Consider the following 25,490-nt stretch of genomic DNA (forward strand, 5'->3'; position numbering starts at 1 on the left):
TTGAAACTTATAAAATTCTAACAGGACTAGACAGACTAGATGCAGGATGGCCGGGGAGTCCAGAACCAGGGGTCACAGTCTAAGGATAAGGGGTAAGCCATTTAGGACAGAGATGAGGAGGAATTTCTTCACCCAGAGAGTGGTGAACCTGTGGAATTCTCTACCACAGAAGGCAGTAGAGGCCAATTCATTAAATAGATTCAAGAAGGAGTTAGATATATTTCTTAAGGCTAAAGGGATGAAGGGATATCGAGAGAAGGCAGGGGCAGTGTACTGAATTTGGATGAACAGCCATGATCTCACTAATGGCGGAGCAGGCTCGAGGGGCCGAATGGCCTACTCCTGCTCCTAGCTTCTATGTTTCTATGTAAATTTGACCACCTTGCATTGATCTTCTGAGTCTGAATGATTTATGTAAATTAGAATAAATAGGACTGGAGAGGCAACTTAGGTGCATTGTCCACCTGGGTCTGCCTGCCTGCTCACTCCCCTCCCCCCAAGTCAACAGCCAGCTTTAGGGGTGTTCCCTGGTTATCTTGGGGATTCTGGCCAGTATGCACTCCTTAGGTTTAGCAGAAGCCACATCTGCTAAAAGAATGGAAGGGTTGTGTTATGGGCCTAGTAAAGGACTCAGGATTTAGAACGAGGACAACACCCTCTCCAATAGGCCACTTCGAGTTCTACTTCTGCTTTGCTTCTGGCAGTGGAGCAGGAATCTTGAAATCCAGGCTGACCCTTTAATGTAGTTTTACATTATGACTTCATTGGCTGTGAGTTGATTTGTGACATCCTGAGGTGGTGAAAGGTGTTATATAAATGAAAGTTTGTACTTTTCTTTCTTTGTTGCAGGGCTACTGTGTTGTTAGAATGTTGCCTTTTAGATAAGATTTTAAACTGACACACTGCCCACTCAGGGTGGCGGTATGTGGGAGGGGGCTGTAAAAGATCTCATGGGGCTTTATCAAAAAGGCCAGAGAGCTTTCCCAGTGCCGTGGCAAAATATTCATCCCTCAACCGTCGTCACCAAAGACAGATTAACTGGTCATTCATTTTGTTGCTGTTTGTGAAACTTTGATTCACTGCCGCTTTAGCTTATACAACAAATGACTATACTTCAAAAATAATCCATTGGTTGTAAAGTGCTTTGGGACATCCTGCAGACCAGGAAGGTGTTATATAAGTTCCAGCCTTTTCAGCCCACTTACATCTGCATGACAGCTTTATATTGTGTGACAGAAACAGGTAAAAATTGGTAACTTTTTTTAAAAGCCAGTATCATTCAGGGGTGGGTGCTCAATGTAGGATCCTGGAAAATTCCCAGGATATGAAAAAAAATGCAAAACCGTAATGTGTCAACACTTGGCACCAGTGGGCTGCCCGTTTAGAATGTCTTTAATCCTTTATAATCAGCATGTGTCTTATCAGTGTATTGTGTCTATTATATTGATAAAGTGCATCATACCCCCCTAAAAAAGAGATAAATCAGATAAAAAGTCAAATTTTATAGTGCACTTTGCTAGCAATAGAATAAATCAGAAAGTCACAAAATGTGCTTGTCTGACAACTTGTTAATTAAGAAATGTAAAGTGCAGTAACAGGATGCTTTAATCTATCTTGAGGAACATCAAGCTGACTTTGCTGCTATGGGCAACTTAGGCGTTAACCACCATTATAATCATAATTGTACCAACTTTCACCCTCCCCAATGGACACTGCAGCCGGGATTCGCCTCTGCATTCTCACAGAGAATGAAGTGTGGGCAGTGAGGCCTCTTGCTGCCTCACTGCCCAGCCTGCATTTTCCTCACCCTACCCTTGCCTAGATCGCTGCTGGCCGAGGCGTAAGAACTTAGTCCATGGCTTCCTGGGGCCACCATAGGGAAGGTGGTGGTAGGCCCCAGGAAGCAATGTTAACAACCCCGAGGTACCCCTCTAAAGGGAGAGGGCCTCCTAGCGGCCTCCAGTCTGGCCCCAACCAACATTCTTTTTAAGCTTCGTGGCCGTGCAGTGCTCTGCAGGCCCCGTGCAGCCGGCGAGACGGCTTTTAAATAGAAAAAGCATGTATGCGCGGAGCTTTGAATGGCCCATGCAGCCCGTTAAAGGGGCTGCGCAAGCCAAAAGAAAATTAGAGGGAGCATTGCCCCGGCACGTACCTGCTGAAGGCAGGTTGGACATGACTCTGATGCTCAGGGGGTTTTTGCCCTCTGCAAGGTCCCATTTGCCGTCTCTGCTGGTGTCCCTGCTGCAATACCGTGGACATTCTGCTCCTTCTTGGCCCCGGAGGTCCCACCAGAAGCCTGCCTTGCATTTCTGATCAGCCCCGACCCAGGGAATTGTTTTGAGATTGGGCAGATTTTAGTGTGGGCGGAAATCCCACCTTGCCAGAACTCAAAAGAAAGGAATGTCGACGAGCTTTGTTAAATGTACATCATGGATATTTTACACAAGTAAATTCTATGCTTGTTTTTCACAAATGAAATATCCATTTGTAGGCATAGAAATAGCCGGTCTTACTGAATGCATGGTGCATTGCAATAAATATTGTTGACTGGTCCCATGAATGAAAGTACTGTCATCTGAATATCGTCGGCAATATTAGCGGAAAAATGCTTAGCCCATTTGTGTGACATTAAACATAGGAAATAGGAGCAAGAGTAGGCCATTTGGCCCTTCGAGCCTGCTCCGCCATTCAATAATACCATGGTTGATCTTTTACATTGCTCTGGTTGCTGGTTTAGCACAGCCGCTAGCCCATTTAAGTATGAACGTTATTTATTAAAATGGTCAACAGGGAAATGTCAAACCAATTTGTTAAAATGTTTGTCCGTTGATATCGTTAACAGTAATTTCCAAATTATAATCTCATATTTGGAGAGAAGTATGGAGCAACGTTAGAATATCAATGTGATTGATATAGCCTCTGCAAGTTTATTTTCCTTTCAAACACACGTTCATTTACATATTTCACAGACAAACACAAAATAGCTAGTCTATTGTATAGTCTATATAGAACAAATTCCAACAGAAGTAAAATATATTATGCGCATACATAACTTTCAGGTTTAGATAACAAGATCGTTTTTATTTTTATATGTTTATATAAAGGGATTACAACATTGATCAAACAGCTGTTTTCAATAGGTCTATATGGCACCACCTCACAAAGCTTTCACAGGCAGTAAGCATTATCCTGGGGGGGAGGAGTCAAAGAATTTTAATTTTTTTTTGTTAACTGTGGTAACTACATTTCTAATAAGACTTACAAGCTTGAAACAGTATTTTGAAGAAAGGCAGTGGTAGATTTTGTAGAATGTACAGAAATATGGCAGTTGTACTTCATTTCAAGTTTGTCCATCAGAAAGGCCTCAGTAAATAATGGCCTGTATATCTCCAGTCTGCACAATATCTGTAAACCTTCATTTAATAATAAACTACATTCAAGTGGGACCATTCCCATTATGTTACATGATCAGCTACCTGCACCATACTATCTCATTTTAACTACAGGACTAGTTCGATCATAAGATGGTGAATTCTAGTTCAGCAATCATGAAAAATTGTGTTTTTTTTAAATTAAATAATTTTGTGCAAACCAAGGGGAGGGATGTTCATGATGGGGAGTGGAATATTTTTTTCATTTTGGGTACCCAGTGTCCAGTGTCAGCATCAAACACTCACAAGTCAGGTACAGCACAATTAGATGCAGAGGAAATCTCTTCCTGCTCTATCCCAGAAATGTGGCTGAGTCCCAACCTCAGAAATGTCACCAGTGTGACATTTTTTCTATTTTAATTCGCCAACCTTCCTCTCTGAAAGAGATTGCCAATTAGTATCAGCTTTGTGCTGTGTACCTGTTAGGAACTGGGTTGACATGGCCCAAACTTATTTCATAGGGACCCTTAAAGCAGGAGAGTTTTATCTCATTAGTATTGGCTGGATTTCATCTCAGGTCCCAGCGATAAATGTCAACTGTTTAACCCACAGCACCACCCAATCCCAGAAAAATTACTTAACAAATTACTACTGTACAACATATCCATTCCTTATTGTTAGCCAACAATACAATTAATTCTAAGACTTAAGGATCTATGAAGAGAGTATACTAAAATTAAACCATTCTCACACAATCAGAACCTCATTTGCACATGCAACAGACTAATGATAAAGTTTAATATACATTTACACGCCAAAATCATTTTTCAGTCACTCCAACAAAAAATGGTCACTGAAAAAGACATATATATTCAGTAACTTCACTGCACACACAAAAACAGCATTTTTTAAAATAACTTTACATTGTGTCACATACATTTACACAAGACCCACAAATGTCTCTGAGAATCCGCAAATCACACGCCATGCTAGCAGATACTGGCTCTAGTATATCCTATCCAGGGCTTGAATTGGCATCTATACATGACACAAGGGAAACATTCAATTCCGGGAGGCACTGAACAGCTATGAGGTAAATCCCTAGTGTCAGAGGACTGAGTTATGAGGAAAAACTGGAGAAACTTTGGCTCTTCAACCCTGAAAGGAGGTGTGTGAAGAGGATCTTATACAGTTATAAAAGAGAATATAAAATGTAGAAAAGGTATAATATGAAAGTAGGTCAAGAGGAACAGGCTCAAACTGGTGAAACACAATTTTAAGACTAATGTCAGGAAGTTCCTTTTAATTCAAGAGTAATCAACACTTGAAATGGGGAGTGGAGGCAAAATCTTTGCAGTCATTTGAGAGACAGTTGGGCGTAATATGGATGGACTATAGGTTTTCCTAGATTGATAATCTAAGATGGGCCGAATGGACTTCCTTAACTGTTTGGCATATGATCTTGTCATATGTAGCATATTTTTAGTGAATGGATTTTTAACTGTCTCTAAAATGTTTTCTTGCCTGTCCAATTTGAATAATGTTTATTGTTATTTTCCGCAAAAGACACAGGGGGTGAATTTTCACGAGGTTCTCCTGCTCGTCGGCTGTTACTTTGGCAGAAGAGAGATGGGAAACCCCGGGAAAACAGCGTAAATTTACCTCCACGCTTTACAGTGAGAAAATTCTGAACATGTCTTTTTAGAAGTTTTATTCAATAGATTAACATTATGAAGGCTAAATGTCATCTCGTTAAAGATGGCCTTGTCCAATGTTATCAATAGTTTGCAAATGGCTAGAAAATCGACTGGGCTAATTAAAGGTAAAAGCTGATTTGTTACTAAAATGTGTTAACTTCAAGCCCCACGGTATGTAACTTTGCACAGATATCTACATTGAATTAGAGATGCACTATATATTCTGAAATATTGCACTTAGTGGCCTATTGTCCCTCAATACAGAGGCTACACAAAAATATAAAACGCAGATTACTTCAGCACCAATGCACCATTTTACATTTTCTCCCTTCAGGTAAAAATAAAAATTCAGACACCAGAAAGATAACTCTTGTTACATTTAATATTAAACGTTACATAACACATCATTGTTTGCACCTAAAAATACTTATCTTTGTAATTTGTTTTATTTATGTAGTTTAAATGCTGGCAAAACGCTCTTCAGAGGTTTGTGAGCTACCATGCAAACTGGCAAACTAGCAGTAAAATTATGTGAAGAATCTTAAAAATGATGACAATTCTCAGTGGATACAATTTATCTTCAAGATTGCTGTGGGCACGATGTTTTAAAGAGATTTACATTCATGACTCCCTCTACAGTGGTAAATGACAAATAATTATAACTGAGGCTGCAGTTGTACGATACTACTGGTCTGAAACAGGTAGCTGTGGACTGGAAAATACAGCCAGCAAAACCAAAGTTACACTGCAGACTTCAGCTGGCTACAACTTGCACTGTGCCTACCAGGACAGAGCTCTGGAGATGGGCACTCTGCTCCCTTGATGGGTAATATTTAATGTTAGGAGAGAGTGGCAGCAGCATCTGCTTTCGCATAGCATTTGAACAATTCAGTTTCAAGTCTATAAAGTGTCCCAGAGATTAAACAGACTGCCTGAGCACCTTTGAACCCAGTTCCAAACCACAATGGAGTTGTATCTCACTCTATGTGAAGTATGAGTGATGTGAGATGGCCTTCTGGAGGTGATTTTGCACCACTTGGCTTTAGTACACTAGGGTGTCAGATCCAGACCTGACTCTGCTGTTATACTGGCATTTTTGTGGCAATACACACCCGTAACTTATTCACATCAACATGAAAGTGATAGTATAACTGTGGCCCCAGACTGCTAGCAAATATATTACAAAGCTCTTTTTTCAAATACTTATTATCGATCAAGGAACTCTCTTGTTAGTAATTGCTCCTTTAAGTGACATATGGATACTTATTACTATACACAGGACACTCATTCAAGTAATCAAACCAACTTAACTCAGTAATTTAAATGCGTACATTTCTGCTGCTGAATTCACAGTTTTGTGCAGACTGAGGATAAGCTGTTTATCATCAATTTATCATCGAGGGAATGCTTGAAAGGCCACATAAATCTAGTAAGCAAGGAGATCTAAGTAATTTTTAAACATAGTACACTGAGCCTAGGAACCCATTGTCCCTGTTAACAGTCACACAAACCTCAAATCTACAGAAAAATTGCAGAACCAATACCAATATAAGTAAATGTTGGCTAAGTGTCAGTTTTAATGCAAGAGGTCTTGGGAAACAGTACTGTGCACAGACTAGCAAAAAATAAATATAGATCGGTTTGTTTAATATATAGAGGCCATACAGTAACATTTTCATGGACTAATAACTAAGGACTAATCTTTGCAATATAGACACAATTTGATTGCCTCCATATGTCTATGGACAAGTCACTAACAGCCGCAGTTTTGTTGCTGTGGAGGAGGGTTCTCTGTGAGCTTTGTGTCTTGTTTTCCTGCAGCAACAGTAGGGTCTGTATCCAAACTCTCCGACATTTTCTCACAGATGATGTCAACAAGGCGTTCAAATGTTTGCTTTACATTAATGTTATCCTTGGCACTGGTTTCGAAAAATTCAAAGCCTTGTGGAAAGAATAAAAAAAAGTTTGTCAATTAACAGTTGCTAAGCAAGTCCACAGAAAGAGCAGGCTGCACACAGCATTTCTCCTGATTTTCTTTCCGTGGCTCAGAGGACAGACTGGAGATTTACTTTGTCAGTGCTGCTGCAGCCAGTTGCTGGAAAGTGTTATCCAGAATAACTGGGCCTCCAAAATTCACACCCTCGCTTTGCAAAAGTGGCCAATCTTGACTTAAAAACTCTCAGTGGAGCCATTTTTGAGATTTAGTACCCACTGTGTGAGGAACTACACGTATAACCTGCCTTCTACTCCTGTTTGTGGTGGCTCATTAATTTCTTTTCCCCTTTTCATTCTGAAGACAGTGATTCAAGCTGGAGTACAGTTCCAGCTCTCCAGTATTTGGTCATGTACGCTCAGCCAGTGAATGCTGACACCTTATTTGGTAGTAGGGATATCCTCACCTGATTGTCAAATATAAACACATTACAGCAGGAATAATTGGATATTAATCAACAGTGGGAACTCTGATATGTTTCTAAATTACAAGTGGCACAGTAACCAATTAAATGTATTTAATTTTCCGAGGTGGGCAATGCAGAACAAAATTGTCAAATCTCAGTGTCTACAATGATCATGTTGATATCAGAAAATACATAAAAATAATATCAAAATACTCAATATTGGCTACAAAGTTATACTGAATTAAAGACATAGCTAATATTGGTGATCATTTTAAATTAAGAAATGCTTTTATAAATTACCTTCATTATCATTGTTCCAGCACCCTTTTCACTTTGGTTCTGTAATTACCTTTGACATGTATAACACACAAGGTGCTGAATAACCCTATATCAAAAACTGGTTTTGAGAGGAATGGAACTGATATATAAATCATTAACATTAACAGGTGAATTACTATTTTTCTGCAGTTGGTAATTTAGTAATTTTGTTGTATTCAGCTGTAATAGAAGTTCTCATAACTACTCCTGCTAATTTAATAAAGTATTTTATTTGGATGGTTGGGTTTTTGAAGGTGAAGGATACATTTTGATGTGAAGAGTAAGGCTAATGAGTACACATATGAAGTTATTTAGGATTAGTGAGCATTTAACAAAAAGTTATTTTGAGTATTCAAAACAAGCATACACCTTTAGCATGAATTAATTCTGATTACTGATTGAGAATTGTTTTAAGTAATCTCCATTCTACAACAGTCTAAGGGGGAGAAATTCAGTATTGCCGCATTTGGGGCGCACTTATCGACCAGGCGCAAAGTTTAGCGCCTGGTGCTAATTATCGCCTCCGACTGCAAACTTGGCTTCTATCGCTCCTGGAGGTGATTGGAGCGCTAAATCAGGCGCTACACACTTCTCTTAAGGCGCTAACGACGAGGAGCGAGGCATTACCTCAGAGCGCTGCCGAAGCTCATGTGATGTCAGTTAGCAATGGAACACAGACACACTGGCGCCGGCCAGTTCTTAAAGGGGAGGGTCGATCTTGCTCATTACAGCCTTGAATCTCGGCCTGGAGAAACCTGTACATCAAATCTGTTGGAAAGAACAATGGAGAGGCCCAGAGAAGGAGGTGAGAGTGCAGCCCCCACACTCTCTTCTAAATCGATGCAAGGAAGATCAAATCAAAAGGAAACTTCAAAGTGCTGCTCAGTACCCAAAACTCCTCAACACAGCTTTGAATATCTCCTGCAGTTTCTCTCTCACTCAGAATGCGTGGTGCAAAAATTTCGCCGATAAAAAATGGCAGGAAGCGGTCGCCTTTAAATAGCACTCCCCCAGTCCTTTCCCGATTGCAAAATGCTCCCCTCAACCTGTTGTTGCTAGCGGCAGGCAGTAAGACAGGGGGCGCCACTCAATATCCGGTCCGGGGCGCTACCGGGATGTTGCATGCTCGACCGCAGGAAATTAGGGGCGGTAGTGTTTAGCACCACCACAAAATGTCTAGCCAATTTCGTGAGCGGTGCAAACATTGCCGCGCATGGGCGCTAGTTGCTTTGCGCCCCATTAGCGCCCTCTTAATATGCTAACAGGAGGCGCAAACCAACCGAATTTTTCCCCCTAATTTTTTTGGGTCAGTGGTGTCATCAACTAACCCTTCCCTGACATTTCTTTGCAGTATTGCCCCAGCTCAATCTGATTTACTTCCAGTGTTTATGGGTGATCGACATCCAGCTCATTTATTTGTCTTCTACCAGCTGATATCCTCTGCATTGTTTGTTTGTGAATCCTGCAGGAGTTCATCTTCTGAAGGTAGCAGCAAACACAGATGACACATAGTCACCTCTAGAAGATTCTGTTTCTTGCATCTCTGCTATTCACCCTCATTTGTGGTAAAGTTGAACTGACATTCGTTCAAAAGCTTTCTCAAAAGTCAGTGATAGAAAGCATCTAATCTGGCTTTCAATTGCTACGTCTAACCTCAACTGTATTGTTGTCTCACTAGAGAAAACTGTTCCTTTTAGTTTTTTTAAGGATACACCTTTAATATGAACATATAGCAAGGCTTTACTGGAAGTTAAAGAGAATAACCTGGAAATTCCCTGGCTTAGCACCACCCGTTAGTGCTGGAATCATGGCGAAAAATAGTGGTCGCCACTCCAGCACTCTTCTCTGGTGTGGGACGTGATGGCCGCCATTTTGGTGAGGACATTAGTGCTGTTGATGGCAGCGCTGGCCCTGGATATTTAAATGAAGAGAGCGTGATGTCAGTCGGCGTGCAATGATGACTTACCATCATGCTCTGCAAACTTTGACCTCAGCGCCGAGTTTAGTGCTGGGTCCTAAGCTCGCTCTGAAAAGCGAGTGTGCAGCAGACTGACAGAGACGGGGTCAGCACTTCTTAAAGGGACACATACATTTTTCAGGTAAGTTTGCATTTAAGCTTTTGGACTGGATTTTTAAAAATTTTATTGAAGTAGTGGCTTGGTGCAATACATGTTAAAAGTCTTTTAATCGTGCAGATAGTGCTGCTGGATGCTTACAAGGCCTCGTATGGTAAAGGTAGGCCTTTGAGAAGACAGAAAATGCTGGAAATACTCGGCAGGTCAGGCAGCATCCATGGAGAGAGAAACAGAGTTCACGGCTGCGATTTTACTTGCCTCAGCGGGTCCGTGGCAGGCGACGTCAGTGGCGGGTCCCGACCCCGCTGCTGGCTCCATCCTGGCATCTGAAATGAATTACCCTTGATGGGGGAGTCACAGCACACAAGGAGGTCCTCTTCCTTTCCCATGGGCTGAAGAGATCTCCCCAGGATATCAACACAGCCTGGTTGCACATTGCAGAGGAGGGCACAATCAGGGATGTGGTCAGGAGGACCTGGGTGCAGTGCCGCAAACATTTCAATGATCTCAGTAGATCACGAAATGTTAGTACAAAGCCACACTCAACCTCATCCTGCTGTGTCTCTCATCACATCCCCTTCACTCTGCTTTCCCTACCCTACTCCTGCACATCCTTACTCACACCAACTTATCTTGCACCTCCACCCATCCCTCTCTATCTACACTATCACATCCCCATCTCACTAGCCACCCCTCACACCCACCCTCATCAACTAACAACACACAAGTGTAGGTACTTGGGTGTTTTATCCAATGTTCATGTAACATTTCTGTTAATGTGGTGTCAAACATTGAAACCTTTATTTTCAACACTTTGCATTCTTGGACAGATTTGTGTGCACCTTTGGAAGTGGCTTAGTTAGTTGCAGTGAATGGTGAGACATAACAGTACACCCTGCAATGCTGATGAGTGTGAAAGGAATGGCTTGGTCATTGTAGGGATGCTTTATGGTGTTGGTGTGGGGTGGTGTCAACCTGGCACACTATGTGGCAGCCAGGGTGCACAGAATCAAGTGAAGTAAATCTGGCCATGGTGAGGCCATTCCTGGCCTCCCGGGCAGCAATGTGGTCAGGTGCTGATGCCCTCTGTCCTGTGCAGCATCAGGTGATTGCGGAGAAGGTTGCTGGTGTTGTTGGTGCTGCTGGTGTGCCTGGTGCTGCTGGTGTTGGGGCTGATCGTGGTGGGATTCTGAGGACCAAAGTGAGATAGTTTCAAGGGCACCCATGCTGATGGAATAGATGGCAGGTAAAGTAGAGATGACAGAAGCGATCTGTCAATGGTGAGAGAGGTAATGAGATCAGACTGGATGGAGACTTGTGTAAAGACTTGCAGCATGGTGAATCTGTTGTGGAAATGCAGTGAGGAAGAGATTGTGGCTTAGGGAAGATAACTCTGTAAGGTGGGAGCTTTTACTGTACATTTGAAGCTGTCAACTCATCAGCTGATTCAATGGCCACTGACCTCCCGCCTCAGCTTGACAGACGAGGTCTAGGCACAGCGGGAAACCAGTCGGTGACCTATCAAATCAAAAAAGCTGGGGATAAACCATGGCTAAGTGGCTGTAAACAAGCCACTAATGATTTAAATTGCCTCCCCCGCTGCTGCCTGTCGGGTCTGCTCAGCACTGACAGACCCGACAATGGGAAAGTCCAGTGTGCACGTTTTGACAGCGGGTTCCCGACTAAATGTCCGGCCTTAACTCAGTTACCGCCCCCAAACAGGGCGTAACCAAATTTCGTGTCCTTAATGTCTTGTGAACCTTATCCCTCATATCCTGATGTTCTTCCACAGCATTCAACCTTTCCCCCCATTCAAAGTGTAATTATTACTATTATCTTTACCAAAAAGTACCACCACATACATATTGGCATTCAATTCTATGAATTCAGTGTACTTTTTTGCACACTTCACCATCATATCAATATCCTCTTGTAGCTTCATTTGATCCTCAGAATTATTCCTATGCCCCTATTTTAGTATTGTCTACTAATTTATACACCACTCCCTCTAGCCCTATATCCAAATCATTGATGTACACAATGAAAAGCAGCCGTTTCAGAACTCAACCCTGTGAGACACCACTACACACTTCCAACCATTCTGAGAAACTGCCCTTAACTCCGACTCTGCTTTCCCTTGTAACCAGTTAGTCTTCCCCCTAATTCCATACCCCTTAATCTTCTCCAATAGTCTTCTATATGGTACATTGTAAAAAGACTTTCTGAATGTCATGTAGACAATACTTATGTCAGTTCCCTCAACCATCATATTTGTCACCTGCTTAAAGAACTGTTGGCTGCTCCTAATCCTTATTATCTCTTCATCTAGATGTATGGTAATTTCATTTTAACAGTTCAAATTTTTCCTTACTGCAGGTGTTAAACCCAAGGGTCTGTTTCCCTTTTTGAAAATGGGTATTACATTGACCATTCCAGTCCTCCAAGGCATAACTGCGCTCAATCACTCTCAATAGAAACCTGAAGTATAGGCCCCGATTTTCGGCTTGTGTGGGAAATGGTCGGGTTTCCCGAATGTGGGGTTTCTGACAAACATAAAAAAGTGTCAGCCAGCTCCATGCAATTTTCCCTCAAGTGGCCAATTAATTCCCAGCATGTGGGAAGCCTTGTTAATTGTCCAATTCGAGTCAGAAATCCCCACAGTATGATGTCATCATTCGTGGTGCTTTCAAGGTCCATAGCAAGCACTGCATCTTCTGAAGGCTTCCAAACAAACCATACAGGATGGCAGAGGAGCCTGCAGCAGCTGCGGCTAGTGCCAGACCCCGAGCTGCCTCCAAATTCGACGAGGCTTCACTGCAGACATTATTGGATGGAGTAAGGGCCCACAGGGAGGTCCTCTTCCCTAGGTCAGGGAGGAAGAGGCCTCCCACTGAGACCAATGCTGCATGGATGCAGGTGTCAGAAGATACCAACTCGCTGGGAGTCACCAGAAGAACCTTGGCATTACATCTCTAACTCCTTCCTTTACTCCCCCACAGTACCATCCAGAGCCCTCGTCCTCACTGTGGAGGAGGAAGAGGCTGTGCAGCCAGACTCCTCAGAGGAAGCTCCAACCTCTGAGGGTGCAGCATCAGCAGAAGTAAGCGCACCCAGCACCAGCACAGACACTCACACCTCGGGGGGACCTTCGGGACATAGAGTAGTGTTGTCACCTGGTGTTTCACAGCTCACAAGTGAGCCTCAGCAGATTCTGGAGACAGGGACAGCAGTGGAGAGTCCTCGTTGGAGGGCGCAGAACTCTGCCAGCTCAGCTCAGCTGCGCTGCATGTCGACCCTCTGCCTCTGGGTCCACCCGCAAGAGAAGAGGTGATGGATCCCCATGCACAGATGCAGGAGTTTCTGGCAGGTTTTGTCTCCAGGATCGCTGCGAGTGTGGAGCGAATGGAGGAGTCCATAGCGACCATGAGCAGAGCCTTTGTGGAGTCATTGGCGCATGAACGCATCACCATGGAAAGGTTGGCAACCTCCATGCAGGAGATAACTCGCCAGGGTACGGAAAACATGGTGAGTGCTCATAAGAGAATGACATCTCTTGAGGAGCATTGGCCATCTGTTGAACAGAGAAACCAGATCTTCATGGAAGTCCTTCTGAGTAGGACTGCCAGTGCAGAAACGGATCCCACTGGCCCCCTAAACTGCAGCAAGGTGCTCTCAAGCCACTTCCAAGCGCTGGCCCCTTCTGGCCTGTGCAGCTTCAGGTGAGTGAGCAGCAGCCTGGTGCTCCTGGTGCTCATCCTGCTGTTCCTGGTTCTGCTGCTGCCGCCTCTGCTGTTGGAGATCCTCTAATGCCAGGAAGGGAAGGTACCAAAGGCCTCCCATGCTTCTGGCAGATGCCTCCGTTGAGGGGGTGCTGAGTTAGGGTGGTGAGAGGGGCTTCCCAAGGAGCTCACACTGGAGAAGTGTGTGAGGTTCCAACTTTCTACAGCTGTTCCTAAGCCTTCAAAAAGTTCCCCCAAGCCTTCATCAACAAGATCCTGCAGCCTGCAAATGCTGCCTCTTTAAATCTCTTCAGCTCTCATTGACCTGCAGCAGACAGCAAGCAAGCCAACTGTTTTCACGCCAGCTCTCATCAGCGGGGTTCCCCGCAGGCGAGATTGATGTGGGGAAAGCCCCAAAGTCGCATCGGCCCCGGAAAATCTACCTCAACAAGGAGATAATTGCTCATTACTGCTCCGACGACCAGTCCCGCCAGCGGCGGCCGGGACTGAGGCGGGTCGCGTAGAAACGTTGGTCTGAAAGTCGGAGGGGGCGGGGAATCAGGCGGGGGGTCCCGATTTTCGCCGATTTTCGGCCCCCGGCCGCCTGGAAAGCCGCCCAATGGTGGCCAGAAAATCGACCCCATAATGTCCAGGACCTCTGCTATCTCTTCCCTATTTCTCTCATGATTCTTGGACGTGTCCCTTCAGGTTCCAGCACTTTGTCCTCTTTCAATTTAATTGACTTCTCTAATATTTTCCTTTTATTTATTATGGGGGAAAAATTCGGTATTGACCATTTTGGGGCGCTAACATCGCCTGGGTGCCAACTTTAGCGCCTGCCGTTAATTAGCGTCGGCAAACGCGAAATTGCATTTTAGCACCCCAAGAGGGACGTGGAATGCTAAATCAAGCGCTACACACTTCTTTTTGGGTGCTAACGTCGGAGAGTGGGGCGGAGACTTCAGCAGCGCTGCACACTGGGCCTTGCAGTGCTGCCGCGATCAAAGGCTCCTTCCTTCCCTTAATGGGAAGGGCCATCGCTGCAGGCTCTGCAATTTAAAAAATACCTACCTGGACCACCAAGGTAGCCGCGATCCCGCGCAATCAGCCCGGCACTCAAGCAGGGTGCTGGGCTGATTGATCGCGGGCAGGAACCCGTGAAAAAAACTAGAACAGGAAAGGTAAGTTTTTTTTCCACTTAACTCGGCCACCTCGCCTTTAATCATCACCCCCAAAGTGGCCGGCCGCCCGATGCACGCCGCCTGCAGCTGTCGGTGTTTTCGACCGGCGCTGCTGCAGGAGAGTCAATTTCTGGTCCGGGCTGCTACTGGGGCGATGTGCACGGCAATGACGTTACAATCGCCGGGCAAAGGAGATCGGGGTGCAATGCCGTAGTGTCGCCGCAAAACTCCTGCTGAATATGGCAGGAATCGATGTCAGCGCCGCGCCCGGTTGCATAGCCATTTTCGCTCCGTTAGCGCCAAAGCCTCATTGGCAGTAGCTATCTCCTCTCAGATAGAGAAGTGAAAGAAAGGCTGAATGATGCGGTAGGTGAAAATGTGGTGGGGTTTGCAGAGATTGAAGGGTCTTGCTGCCTCTCTTCCTTCTCCTCCTCAGCAGCATCTTGCTGTGCTTCATCTAAAAGAAAAGAAAAATAGGTTCGAATATTAGGCAGCTAACTCGAGGTGTTCTGTGCAGCACGTGAAGGTGCATAATGAAGTTTCTTGTATCTGTGTCTCTTCTCCTGAGACATGAGCTGGGGAAGCTGCTTACGGTCCAGACAAAACTACAGCTGCCACTTTCCCTCCTACTTCTCTGTCTCCAGCAGCATCAGTGATATGCCACCCTAGAACTCCAGTACTTCTTCCTTAGGTAGGGTGAGACGCCTTGTATGATGGGTGAACCATCACCTGTAGCTCAAGATTTGCAGGCATTATGGGCCACCTTCTCTTTTAAGCGAAAAGAAAAGAGAAGACATAAGTATAGCACTGAAGACTAGCAAAATATCTTGTTCAAAGCCTTAGATACTTAAGGTAATGCAACAAGCATGAAAGCATAGCTTTGGTGAATTAGGGATGGTTTCTTGTGCATGCACACTGTGAGGGAAGGTGCACTTGCAGGTTGCATGTGGTGATAGGAGCAGGGGTCATTGGTGCAGATTATAGCCCTTGAGGCAAAGTATGGATAAAGTATGATGGAGTGCCATAAATAGAAACTGCACCAAAGATTCACGTGAAGGAATAAGCTTACTTTGGCTGCCCTAGTTGGATCATTGATCGTCTTCCTGAGGAATCCTAGAGGTCAAGAAGGTAGCACTCACTGCCACAGCCACAGCCACTTCCCTTCACAAAGTGCACATCACAGGTTTCAGGGTTTCCTGCCACAACTTCAAAGAGAGTGCCTCTTCCACTCTGCATTTCAGTCAGCACAACATCCAGGTTTAATTCAGAAACATTTGCTGCTCTTCTCTTTGATCTGGCTGCTATCCTTCTCTCCTAGTTTGCCTGCTTCCTTCAGTGCTGCCATTACCCCTTAAAGCGAAGGTGGTTTTATATCCTGCTGCATTAGGCCTCTGCACAGGGAGCTTTTGTCACTGTTCTCCCAGCTGCCCACATTTTCCTACATCCCATCCTCTGGCATAACTGTGGCATGGCAGACTTAATTTGCATTGCCTGCCTGCGATTTCTATCTTATTCTTTACGATGATTGAAATTCCTCAAAAACTTGTCAGTTAAAGGTTTTCATTTAATTTTACACTAGTGCTTTCCAGATATGCTCAGCATAGCATTTAGTAAGAGGTATTGATTATTTATTGTGTAATTTGTCATAGAGATGGACTTTACTTCCAAATGATAAATTCTAAGTGATGCTTATTTATCTTAATGGCTCTACAGTTCTTAATATCCAAATTCAATTTAATTAATTTCGAATTTTCGAACCTTTTGGAAGATAGGACTAATTTAAACAAATGGGCACTGAAATTCCAGTGACGCCATTGCGCTGCCAGCAGTGTGATGACATGGACTTTGTCCCTGGCATGACTCCATTTCTAACCCAGGGGACAGGATCATAGCTATATTATAGAATCATAGAATGGTTACAGCACAGAAGGAGGCCATTTGGCCCATCGAGCCCATGCTGGCTCTCTGCAAGAGCACTTCAGCTAGTCCCACTGCCCCGTCCTTTCCCCGTAGCCTGCAAATTTTTTTTCCTTCAGGTACTTATCCAATTCCCTTTTGAAAGCTACTTTTATTTTGTGGAGGCAGATTCAATCATGGCTTTCAATATTAAGGGTGGGTGTCTGTACCGGGCGACCCTATGGGGGTACACACAAATGGAAATGATAGGATGCCAGAGGGCTCTCTGTCACTGAGATAGGATCAAAAGCTGGTTGGGCCAAAGAATTAAAGTGGAGCCAAATTCCTCTTAGCACCTCCCTTGAAGGTGGACCCCTAATTCTAATGGCAATCGAATGCCATTTGAATCAGACCTATTGCTTGTCACATTGCCCATGAATCTTGCAGGATTTCCAAGAATGACAAAATCCCCACTCCAAAATACTGCCAAAATAATGTTGGGATGATGGGGCAGTTATCATTCCACTAATTAAGGGGCAGAAACCTGTCAGTAAAGGGCTTTGCCCAAGTTCTTGCCCCTTTGATGCCACAATATCCAAATTCTGATCCATGAAAGAGCAGAATTTCTGGGCTATCATCAAAGTTGTGCTAGTTGTTGGCCCGGAAGTTCCTCAGAGATTTTGCTGGACTCCAACTATTACCCCTGTGGGTAACCTGCGAAACCCACTGGAAAACGGAAGGGACCTGGTCGCACCAAGTCTCCACCAATGTCAGGATTTTCAGGCCTTCCTTTAAGGAGTGGCACATGCACCCACTCTGTACAAGGCAAATGCTGTCTAGGGTGGAGCCAGGGGCATGGACTCTTACTTCAGGCGTTCCCACTTTTTTGGGTCATTTGGGACTCGGTGTACTACCGGAGGCTGGTATGCACAGTGAATTGAGGCATACCGACTTCCAGATGTGCATTAGTGGGGCCCAATTGAGGGGAGGGGGGGGGGAGAGCTCTAGTGTCCTATACTACAGAAGATTGAATTTTTTTTACCAATATTTTGATTGTCCCCTTTACACGGGGCTGAAGGTAACATGGCTGGGTTTTGGGGGGTGCGTGGGCAATTCCCCCCTCCTCAGTGGCAAGCCAAGGCTGCATTTTCCAGCTGCACGGGCCAAGCAGCTGCCAAAGTTGTGTCTGCAGTGGCACAGGTGCCCGGTTGCCCCATGGAAATTAGGTGCCCTCTCACTAACACCCCAAACTCTGGCATGATCAGCTTTGGAGAGCACCAGAGCAATTTTGATGGTTATGCTCTTCAGATTTTCAGAGCCATTAAAGAGCAGGAAGACTAACCCTATTAACAACCACCACAATATAGCATCAGACAACAAGAGAATAGAAAGTTGTAAGGTCACTTCCTGCAGTGTACTACTGGGTTATTTAATATGTGGTATAGTTAGATTATCAAAAATATAAGTGTCACTTTTCAGGATTTGTTGTCCATTTTTCACAAAGGATTTGAAAGATATTTTACTTTAATAGTTTTTTAAGCAAAGTATTCTTTATACAGGAAACTTTCTGGTATCCGGCACGGACGGGACCGACGTGGTGCCGGTTCAGCAACAATTCCGGATAACTAAACGCTATAGTGAAAGATACGGACCTTAGAGCTCCGTATGAAGCAACAAACCCTGTTCTTAGCAACAGCTTCAGAAGAACGTCCACAAGTTGCAAGCGTCTCTGTAGCTTAGCAACAGCTGCAGCCAAACCCTTGCCTTCCTCAATTTGTTGCTGTGCAAGTAATAAAAGTTATAAAAGTTAGCTGAAACCGACTCCTGAATTTTGCTGGTTAACCGACATTTCCGGTTATTTAGGGGCCGGTTAATCGAAAGTTTCCTGTAGCAGAGTTTTTTTTAAAGACACCCAGATGAAAGGTGTTTAATATGCTAAATGGAAGATTGTTTCCCTCAGCGACTAAATAATGTGTTTGTTAGCTTGTCTATATAATTTAAAAGAAACACCTCACAACCATTGCATTGCATTGATCCCTGACTGTCTGTGAACACAGGGCGATAAAATGAGAGAAACTGGGGCACAGGCTGACAGCGAGGCATTTATGAAACAGGATGGCTGTGAGGGTAGTCAGGTTTGTTAAAGGGAAAGCTGTGAGAGCTTTATCTGAGGCACAGAGATTAGAAATGATGGGAAATAGTTGTAAGAAACTTAAGTTAAGCAAAATAACTCACAATGTGTGCTATTATGGCTAGTTACTTATTTTATATTATGTGATAAATTGTATGGATTGAATTAAGGTATCCTAGATATAACAGCTGTTTTGTAAGGTCACCTTATTGTAAATTAAGGCAGTTTAACAATTCATACCTGGCCTCACCTCATCAAGTGTTTGCCCAGTCCACCTTCAGAAGGATTGAAGTAGTAGACATGCAAAGGATATGAATGCAATAGCAAAATACTGCGGATGCTGGAAATCCGAAATAACAACAGAAAACGCTGGAAAAACTCAGCAGGCCAGGCACCATCCGTGGAGAGAGAAACAGAGTTAACGTTTCAGGTCGAAAGGGTTTTGACCTGAAACGTTAACTCTGTTTCTCTCTCCACGGATGTTGCCTGGCCTGCTGAGTTTTTCCAGCGTTTTCTGTTGTTATTAAGGATATGAATATCCAGTTCAGATCACTAGAAGGTACATTATCGTACAAGTGGATATAGGGCACTGAGAATCAACTTTGATAAAATTAAGATGCTTAGATCACTTACGGGGCGATTGATGCTACTGAACCTGAGAAAGAATCTATAGGAGACCTGAATTTGTAACAATACATTATCTACAAAATGCATTAAGGACAAGCCAAAGTTAGTGCTAAACAAGACAATTCACATCGGCCAAACATACCAAGTTGGTCTGCCAGCTGCTTTCCTCTCTCCATAGATACTATCCTTTCATCTTCCATGTCACATTTGTTGCCAACCAGTATAACCTGAGCATTGTCCCAGGAATATGTCTTGATTTGGGTTGACCTAAGAAGAAATTGGAGAATACTATCATTTTAGAAATACATTACAGAGAGGTTTGTTACTTTTGTTAAAATATCAATATTGTGCAAATCATAAACATACATACATATGAACATACGAATTAGGAGCAGGAGTAGGCCACTTGGCCCCTCGAACCTGCTCCGCCATTCAATAAGATCATGGCTGATCCAATTACTCCACATTCCCGCCTACCCCCGATAACTGTTCACCCCCTTGCTTACCAAGAATCTATCTACCTCTGCCTTAAAAATATTCAGACTCTGCTTCCACCGCCCCCTGAGGAAGAGAGTTCCAAAGACTCACGACCCTCTGTGAGAAAAAAATTCTCCTCATCTCTGTCTTAAATGGGCGACCCCTTATTTTTAAACAGTGACCCCTAGTTCTAGATTCTCCCACAAGAGGAAACATCCTCTCCACATCCACCCTGTCCAGACCTCTCAGGATCTTATATGTTTCAATCAAGTCACCTCTTACTTTTCTAAACTCCAGCGGATACAAGCCTAGCCTGTCCCACCTTTCCTCATAAGACAACCCGCCCATTCTAGGTATTAGTCTAGTAAACCTTCTCTGAACTGCTTCCAACGCATTTACATCCTTCCTTAAATAAGGAGACCAATACTGTACAGTACTCCAGATGTGGTCTCACCAATGCCCTGTATAATTGATGCATAACCTCCCTACTTTTGTATTCAATTCCCCTCGCAATAAACGATAATATTCTATTAGCTTTCCTAATTACTTGCTGTACCTGCATAGTAACCTTTTGCGATTCATGCACGAGAACACCCAGATCCCTCTGCATCTCAGAGCGCTGCAATCTCTCACCATTTAGATAATATGCTTCTTTTTTATTCTTCCTGCCAAAATGAACAACTTCACATTTTCCCACATTATACCCCATTTGCCAGATCTTTGCCCACTCACTTAACCTATCTATATCCCTTTGTAGCCTCCTTATGCCCTCTTCACAATTTACTTTCCTACCTATCTTTGTGTCATCAGCAAATTTAGCAACCATACCTTCGGTCCCTTCATCCAAGTCATTTATATAAATTGTAAAAAGTTGAGGCCCCAGCACTGATCCCTGTGGCACACCACTCGTTATATCTTGCCAATGAGAAAATGACCCATTTATGCCTACTCTCTGTTTCCTGTCAGCTAGCCAATCTTCTATCCATGCCAATATGTTACCCCCTACACTGTGAGCTTTCATTTTCCACAATAGCCTTTGATGTGGCATCTTATCAAATGCCTTCTGGAAATCTAAGTACAGTACATCCACCAGTTCCCCTTTATCCACAGCACATGTTACTTCCTCAAAGAACTCCAATAAATTGGTTAAATATGATTTCCCTTTCACAAAACCATGTTGACTTTGCCTGATTACTTTGAACTTTTCTAAGTGCCCTGCTATAACGTCTTTAATAATAGCTTCTAACATCTTCCCTAGGACAGATGTTAAGCTAACTGGCCTGTAGTTTCCTGCTTCTCAATAGCTGATTGTCACAAATCAAAAACTTTTCGAAAGATGGGCTATATTTATATTGATGGATTTCTGGTTGATAAAACTTCCAGGATAGAATTTGACTCTCGCTTTCATTCTCCACAACTCCAGTCCCAATCAATTCTAAAGAGGTACAAATCATTTTAAGGATAATCAGGGAAAAATTGAGTCGCACCCTGTAGTGTATGTACCTTTAAGAGCCCCTGTGTACTGTAATACTGGTAGTGACCACTCGGGTATATAAGCCTGTATAGTGTCTTGTATCTTTTAGTTCACCTTCAGACTTTGTTCAGTAAACACCTGTTAAACCAACTCCTGCATTCCGTGTCTCCATTAACACACGAATACAACAGTGGCGACGAATTGGAAACGGACTTACCTGCAATTCGGCAGCACCTCAAGGAGATTGATTCCTCAGATGAAGGTCGAAGAAAGAAAAAAAAAAACTGTGGTTTCACCAGCTAGCCGGGCTGGTGGCAGGTACTGCACTAATCCTTCCTGTGCTGCGGGCTGGGGCTCGATCGGGTGGCTCTGCAGCGGGGCCGAGCAGCGAGTCGGAAGGCGGAGGCAAACAGAGACGGAGGGTGGAGCACTCGGGAGACGGCCGGCGCTGCAAAGCAGGTCAGCGTTCGGACCAAGCAGAGGGAGGGAAAAGTCCCAGAGAGTCCGGCGGGAACGAGTCTCCAACTATTAAAAATATCTGTGTAAATAAAAACCGCGGAGAACAGTGTTGTCAGCAGCGGCAGCAGCGGGAAAGCGTGGGAGGCGCCATTTTTTCTCGGCAGGGAAGAAAGGAAAGCGCGGGAGGCGCCATTTTTGATTTTCAGGATGCCTAAGACTGGCAATATTACTGCTTTCGATAGTGATATAGAGGATTGGACCACATATGTGGAAAGAGTGGAGGTATATTGCACAGCGAATGAAGTAGAGGATGATAAAAAGGCATCGGTTCTTCTAAATCTGATGGGCACAAGGACATATGGGCTGTTACGAAACTTAATCACTCCAGCCAAACCGATGGACAAGAATTTTAAGGAGATTGTTGATACCCTACAGGAGCACTTAAACCCAACACCGCTGCTGATAGCGGAACGATTCAAATTCTTCAGCAGGAATCAGCACAAGAATGAAAGTAACACTGATTACCTCACTGAATTAAGAAAGTTGTCAAAGCACTGCCAATTCAGGGCAGGACTGGCAGATAGTCAAATTCGTCTGCGGTCTCCTAAGTGAAGGAACACAGAAAAGGCTACTTTCTGAGAAAGATTTGACACTGGACAAGGCTTTCAGTGTGGCTGTATCATACAAAGCAGCAGCAAGAGGAGCTGCAGAGATACAGCAAAAGCCACAGGACTTCGGCACCTATGAAATGACACGGGGTTTCGAGAGATGTTATCGCTGCGGCAGATCCACCCATGACCAGAGGGACTGCTGGTTCAAGGGCAAAGCATGCAGGCAATGCGGAAAGATGGGACACATTGCACGTGTATGCTGATCTGGAAACAAAAAATCCACTGACAGAAAAAAAAATCAATAAGGAAAAGTACAGAAAGGTACAAATGATGACGGACAGTAGCTCCGAAGACCAGAAGAGCGATAGCGACTCCGGAAACAAGAGACTAAGCTGTCTCAAATTACATATTGTAATTGCCAAAGAAGATTACCAGATCTTTTGGGTTACCCTCATGATAGCGGGGTCCCCAGTTAAAATGGAGCTAGATACAGGATCAGCTCTGACCATCATAAGTCGACGGGATTACGAGCGGCTATTTCCGCATATACCTTTGAAAGACACATCCATTATCTTGAAGACATATACGGGGCAGAAAGTATACCCCAGAGGGAAAATAAGGGTGCCTGTTGTATACAGCGGCAAGGAAATACAGAAGTTGTATTTATACGTTCGGCAAGATGGTGGTCCACCGCTGTTGGGACGTGAATGGATCAGGAAGATACGTTTAGACTGGCACTCCATTCAGGCACGGATGGTGACCAGTAAGAAAAAAAATGATGACATCATACCTGAACGATTAAAAGACATCTTGGCCAACGCCAAAGAAGTGTTTCAACAGGAATTAGGAACCTTGAAAGGCGTCACCGCCTCAATAAAAGTGGAAGATGCGACAATTCCCAAGTTTTTTAAGGCAAGGCCAGTGCCATACGCAATTCGTCCAGCAGTCGAGGCAGAGCTGGAGAATTTGGAAAAGACAGGCGTGTTATCCAAGGTAGATTGGAGTGAGTGGGCAACACCCATCGTCCCAGTCATGAAGAAAACGTTGAATAATGATAAATCTGAAGAACAGAGAAAAATTTGCATCTGTGGGGACTTCAAGGTGACTGTAAACCCAGTCCTTCACATGGTACAGTATCCTCTTCCGAGGATAGAAGATATTTTCGCCTCACTATCCGGAGGGAAACGTTTCACCAAAATTGACTTGGCACAGGCATATCTACAGATGGAGGTTGAGGAGGCCTCTAAAAAGTATCTCACGATAAACACACACAAAGGCCTGTACCAGTACAATCGACTGGTTTTCGGAGTAGCATCAGCTCCAGCTATCTGGCAAAGAGCTATGGAACAAGTCCTGCAAGGGATTCCGGGGACTCAATGCTACCTAGACAACATCCTTGTAACAGGAGAAAACGACAACGAGCATCTTGCCAATTTGGAGCAGGTGCTCACTAGGCTGAGAGAACGGGGCCTACGAGCAAATCGCCCCAAGTGCGAATTTTTCCAGAAACAAATATCATATTGGGGCCATATAATTAACGATGAAGGGTTGCATAAGTCACCTGAAAAAATTGAAGCGGTCATAAAAGCCCCAGCACCTGAAAATGTCTCACAATTAAGGTCGTTCCTGGGATTGATAAATTACTATCATAAATTTTTACCGAACTTGTCAACTGTTCTGCACCCTCTTAACGCACTGCTATAAACGGGAGTAATTTGGAAATGGAGCGAAGACTGTAAACGTGCCTTCCATAAATGCAAAGGCTTGATCACGTCCAAGGAAGTGTTGGCTCATTACAACCCATCACTGCCAATCAGACTGGCGTGCGATGCATCCCCTTATGGCGTACGAGCGGTATTATCGCATAGATTCCCTGATGGCTCGGAGCGGCCGATAGCTTTTGCGTCATGCTCATTGAACTCAGCTGAGCGTAACTATGCCCAGATCGACAGGGAAGCACTCAGCCTGGTATGGGGAGTGAAGAAATTCAACCATTACCTACACGGACAAAAATTTACCTTGTTGACTGACCATCAACCCCTCGTCTCCATATTCAACCCTAAAAAGGGCATTCCCATTATGACAGTGCAAAGGCTACAGAGGTGGTCCCTTTTCCTAGAATACAAAGGATCAAAAAAGCATGGGAATGCTGACAGTTTATCGTGCCTACCGTTGCCAACGGTAGAAGAGGCACCTACAGTGGACCCAGTGGAGATGTTCCACTCAACCATAGTGGAATGTCTACCAGTAACAAATTCTACCATTGAAAAGGAAACGAGAAATGACCCGACTCTCTCACGAGTCTACGATTTAACGGTGAAGGGATGGCCAGCACATGGCGAACCACTGTTGCCAGCATTCTCGCAAAGAAGAGAACAGCTGTCAGTGTGCCGAGGAACCTTGATGTGTGGATCCAGAGTGGTGATTCCACCCAAAATCCAGGATAAAGTGCTAAAGGAGCTTCACGAGGGGCATCTGGGTGGAGTGAAAATGAAGAACCTAGCCAGAGCGTTTGTGTGGTGGCCAGGTATCGATGGAGACATCGAAGAAATGACCAGAAGTTCCAAAATGCCCCACCACAAGCCCCTCTACATCAATGGGAGTAGCCCTCATCTCCATGGCAAAGGGTACATATCGACTTTGCTGGTCCATTTATGGACTCAATGTTCTTAATCGCGATTGATGCACACTCCAAGTGGCCGGAGGCAATAAAGATTTCCTCCACCACCACGGAAAAAACCATCACAGTATTAAGGACCATATTTGCCAGGAATGGGCTGCCTGAACAGATCTGTTCTGATAATGGACCGCAATTTGTGTCCGAAGAATTCAGGAAGTTCTTAAAAAACAATGGGGTTAAGCACTACACGTCCGCCCCATACCATCCCGCCACCAATGGATTAGCTGAAAGGTTTGTCCAGACCTTCAAGAAGGCCATAAAGGCCATGGGTAATGAAGACATAAATCTACAACATAAGGTAGATAACTTCTTGTTTGCATACAGGAATGCAACACATGTGGTTACAAACCAAACTCCCGCCATGATGTTTTTCAA

At 44.2% G+C, this 25,490-nt stretch overlaps 1 protein-coding gene across 3 annotated transcripts in view; it reads right to left on the reverse strand.

Annotated features, from left to right (window-relative positions):
- Positions 1-2,902: 2,902 nt before the first annotated feature.
- LOC147123368 (ras-related protein Rab-3C) overlaps positions 2,903-25,490 on the reverse strand; it is a 390,864-nt gene continuing 368,276 nt past the window's right edge. For all 3 annotated transcript variants that reach the window (XM_085971707.1, XM_085971697.1, XM_085971717.1), the window contains exons 4-5: positions 19,557-19,681; positions 2,903-7,009 (exon numbers count right to left, since the gene is read on the reverse strand). In XM_085971707.1, the coding sequence (XP_085827833.1) occupies positions 6,822-7,009; positions 19,557-19,681 (313 nt within the window). In that variant the 3' untranslated portion in view covers positions 2,903-6,821. The remainder of the gene's footprint in view (positions 7,010-19,556; positions 19,682-25,490) is intronic.

Source organism: Somniosus microcephalus, chromosome 2 (genome assembly GCF_052327205.1).
Source record: "Somniosus microcephalus isolate GS21.2 chromosome 2, FLI_Smic_1.0, whole genome shotgun sequence".
Taxonomy (NCBI): Eukaryota; Metazoa; Chordata; class Chondrichthyes; order Squaliformes; family Somniosidae; genus Somniosus; species Somniosus microcephalus.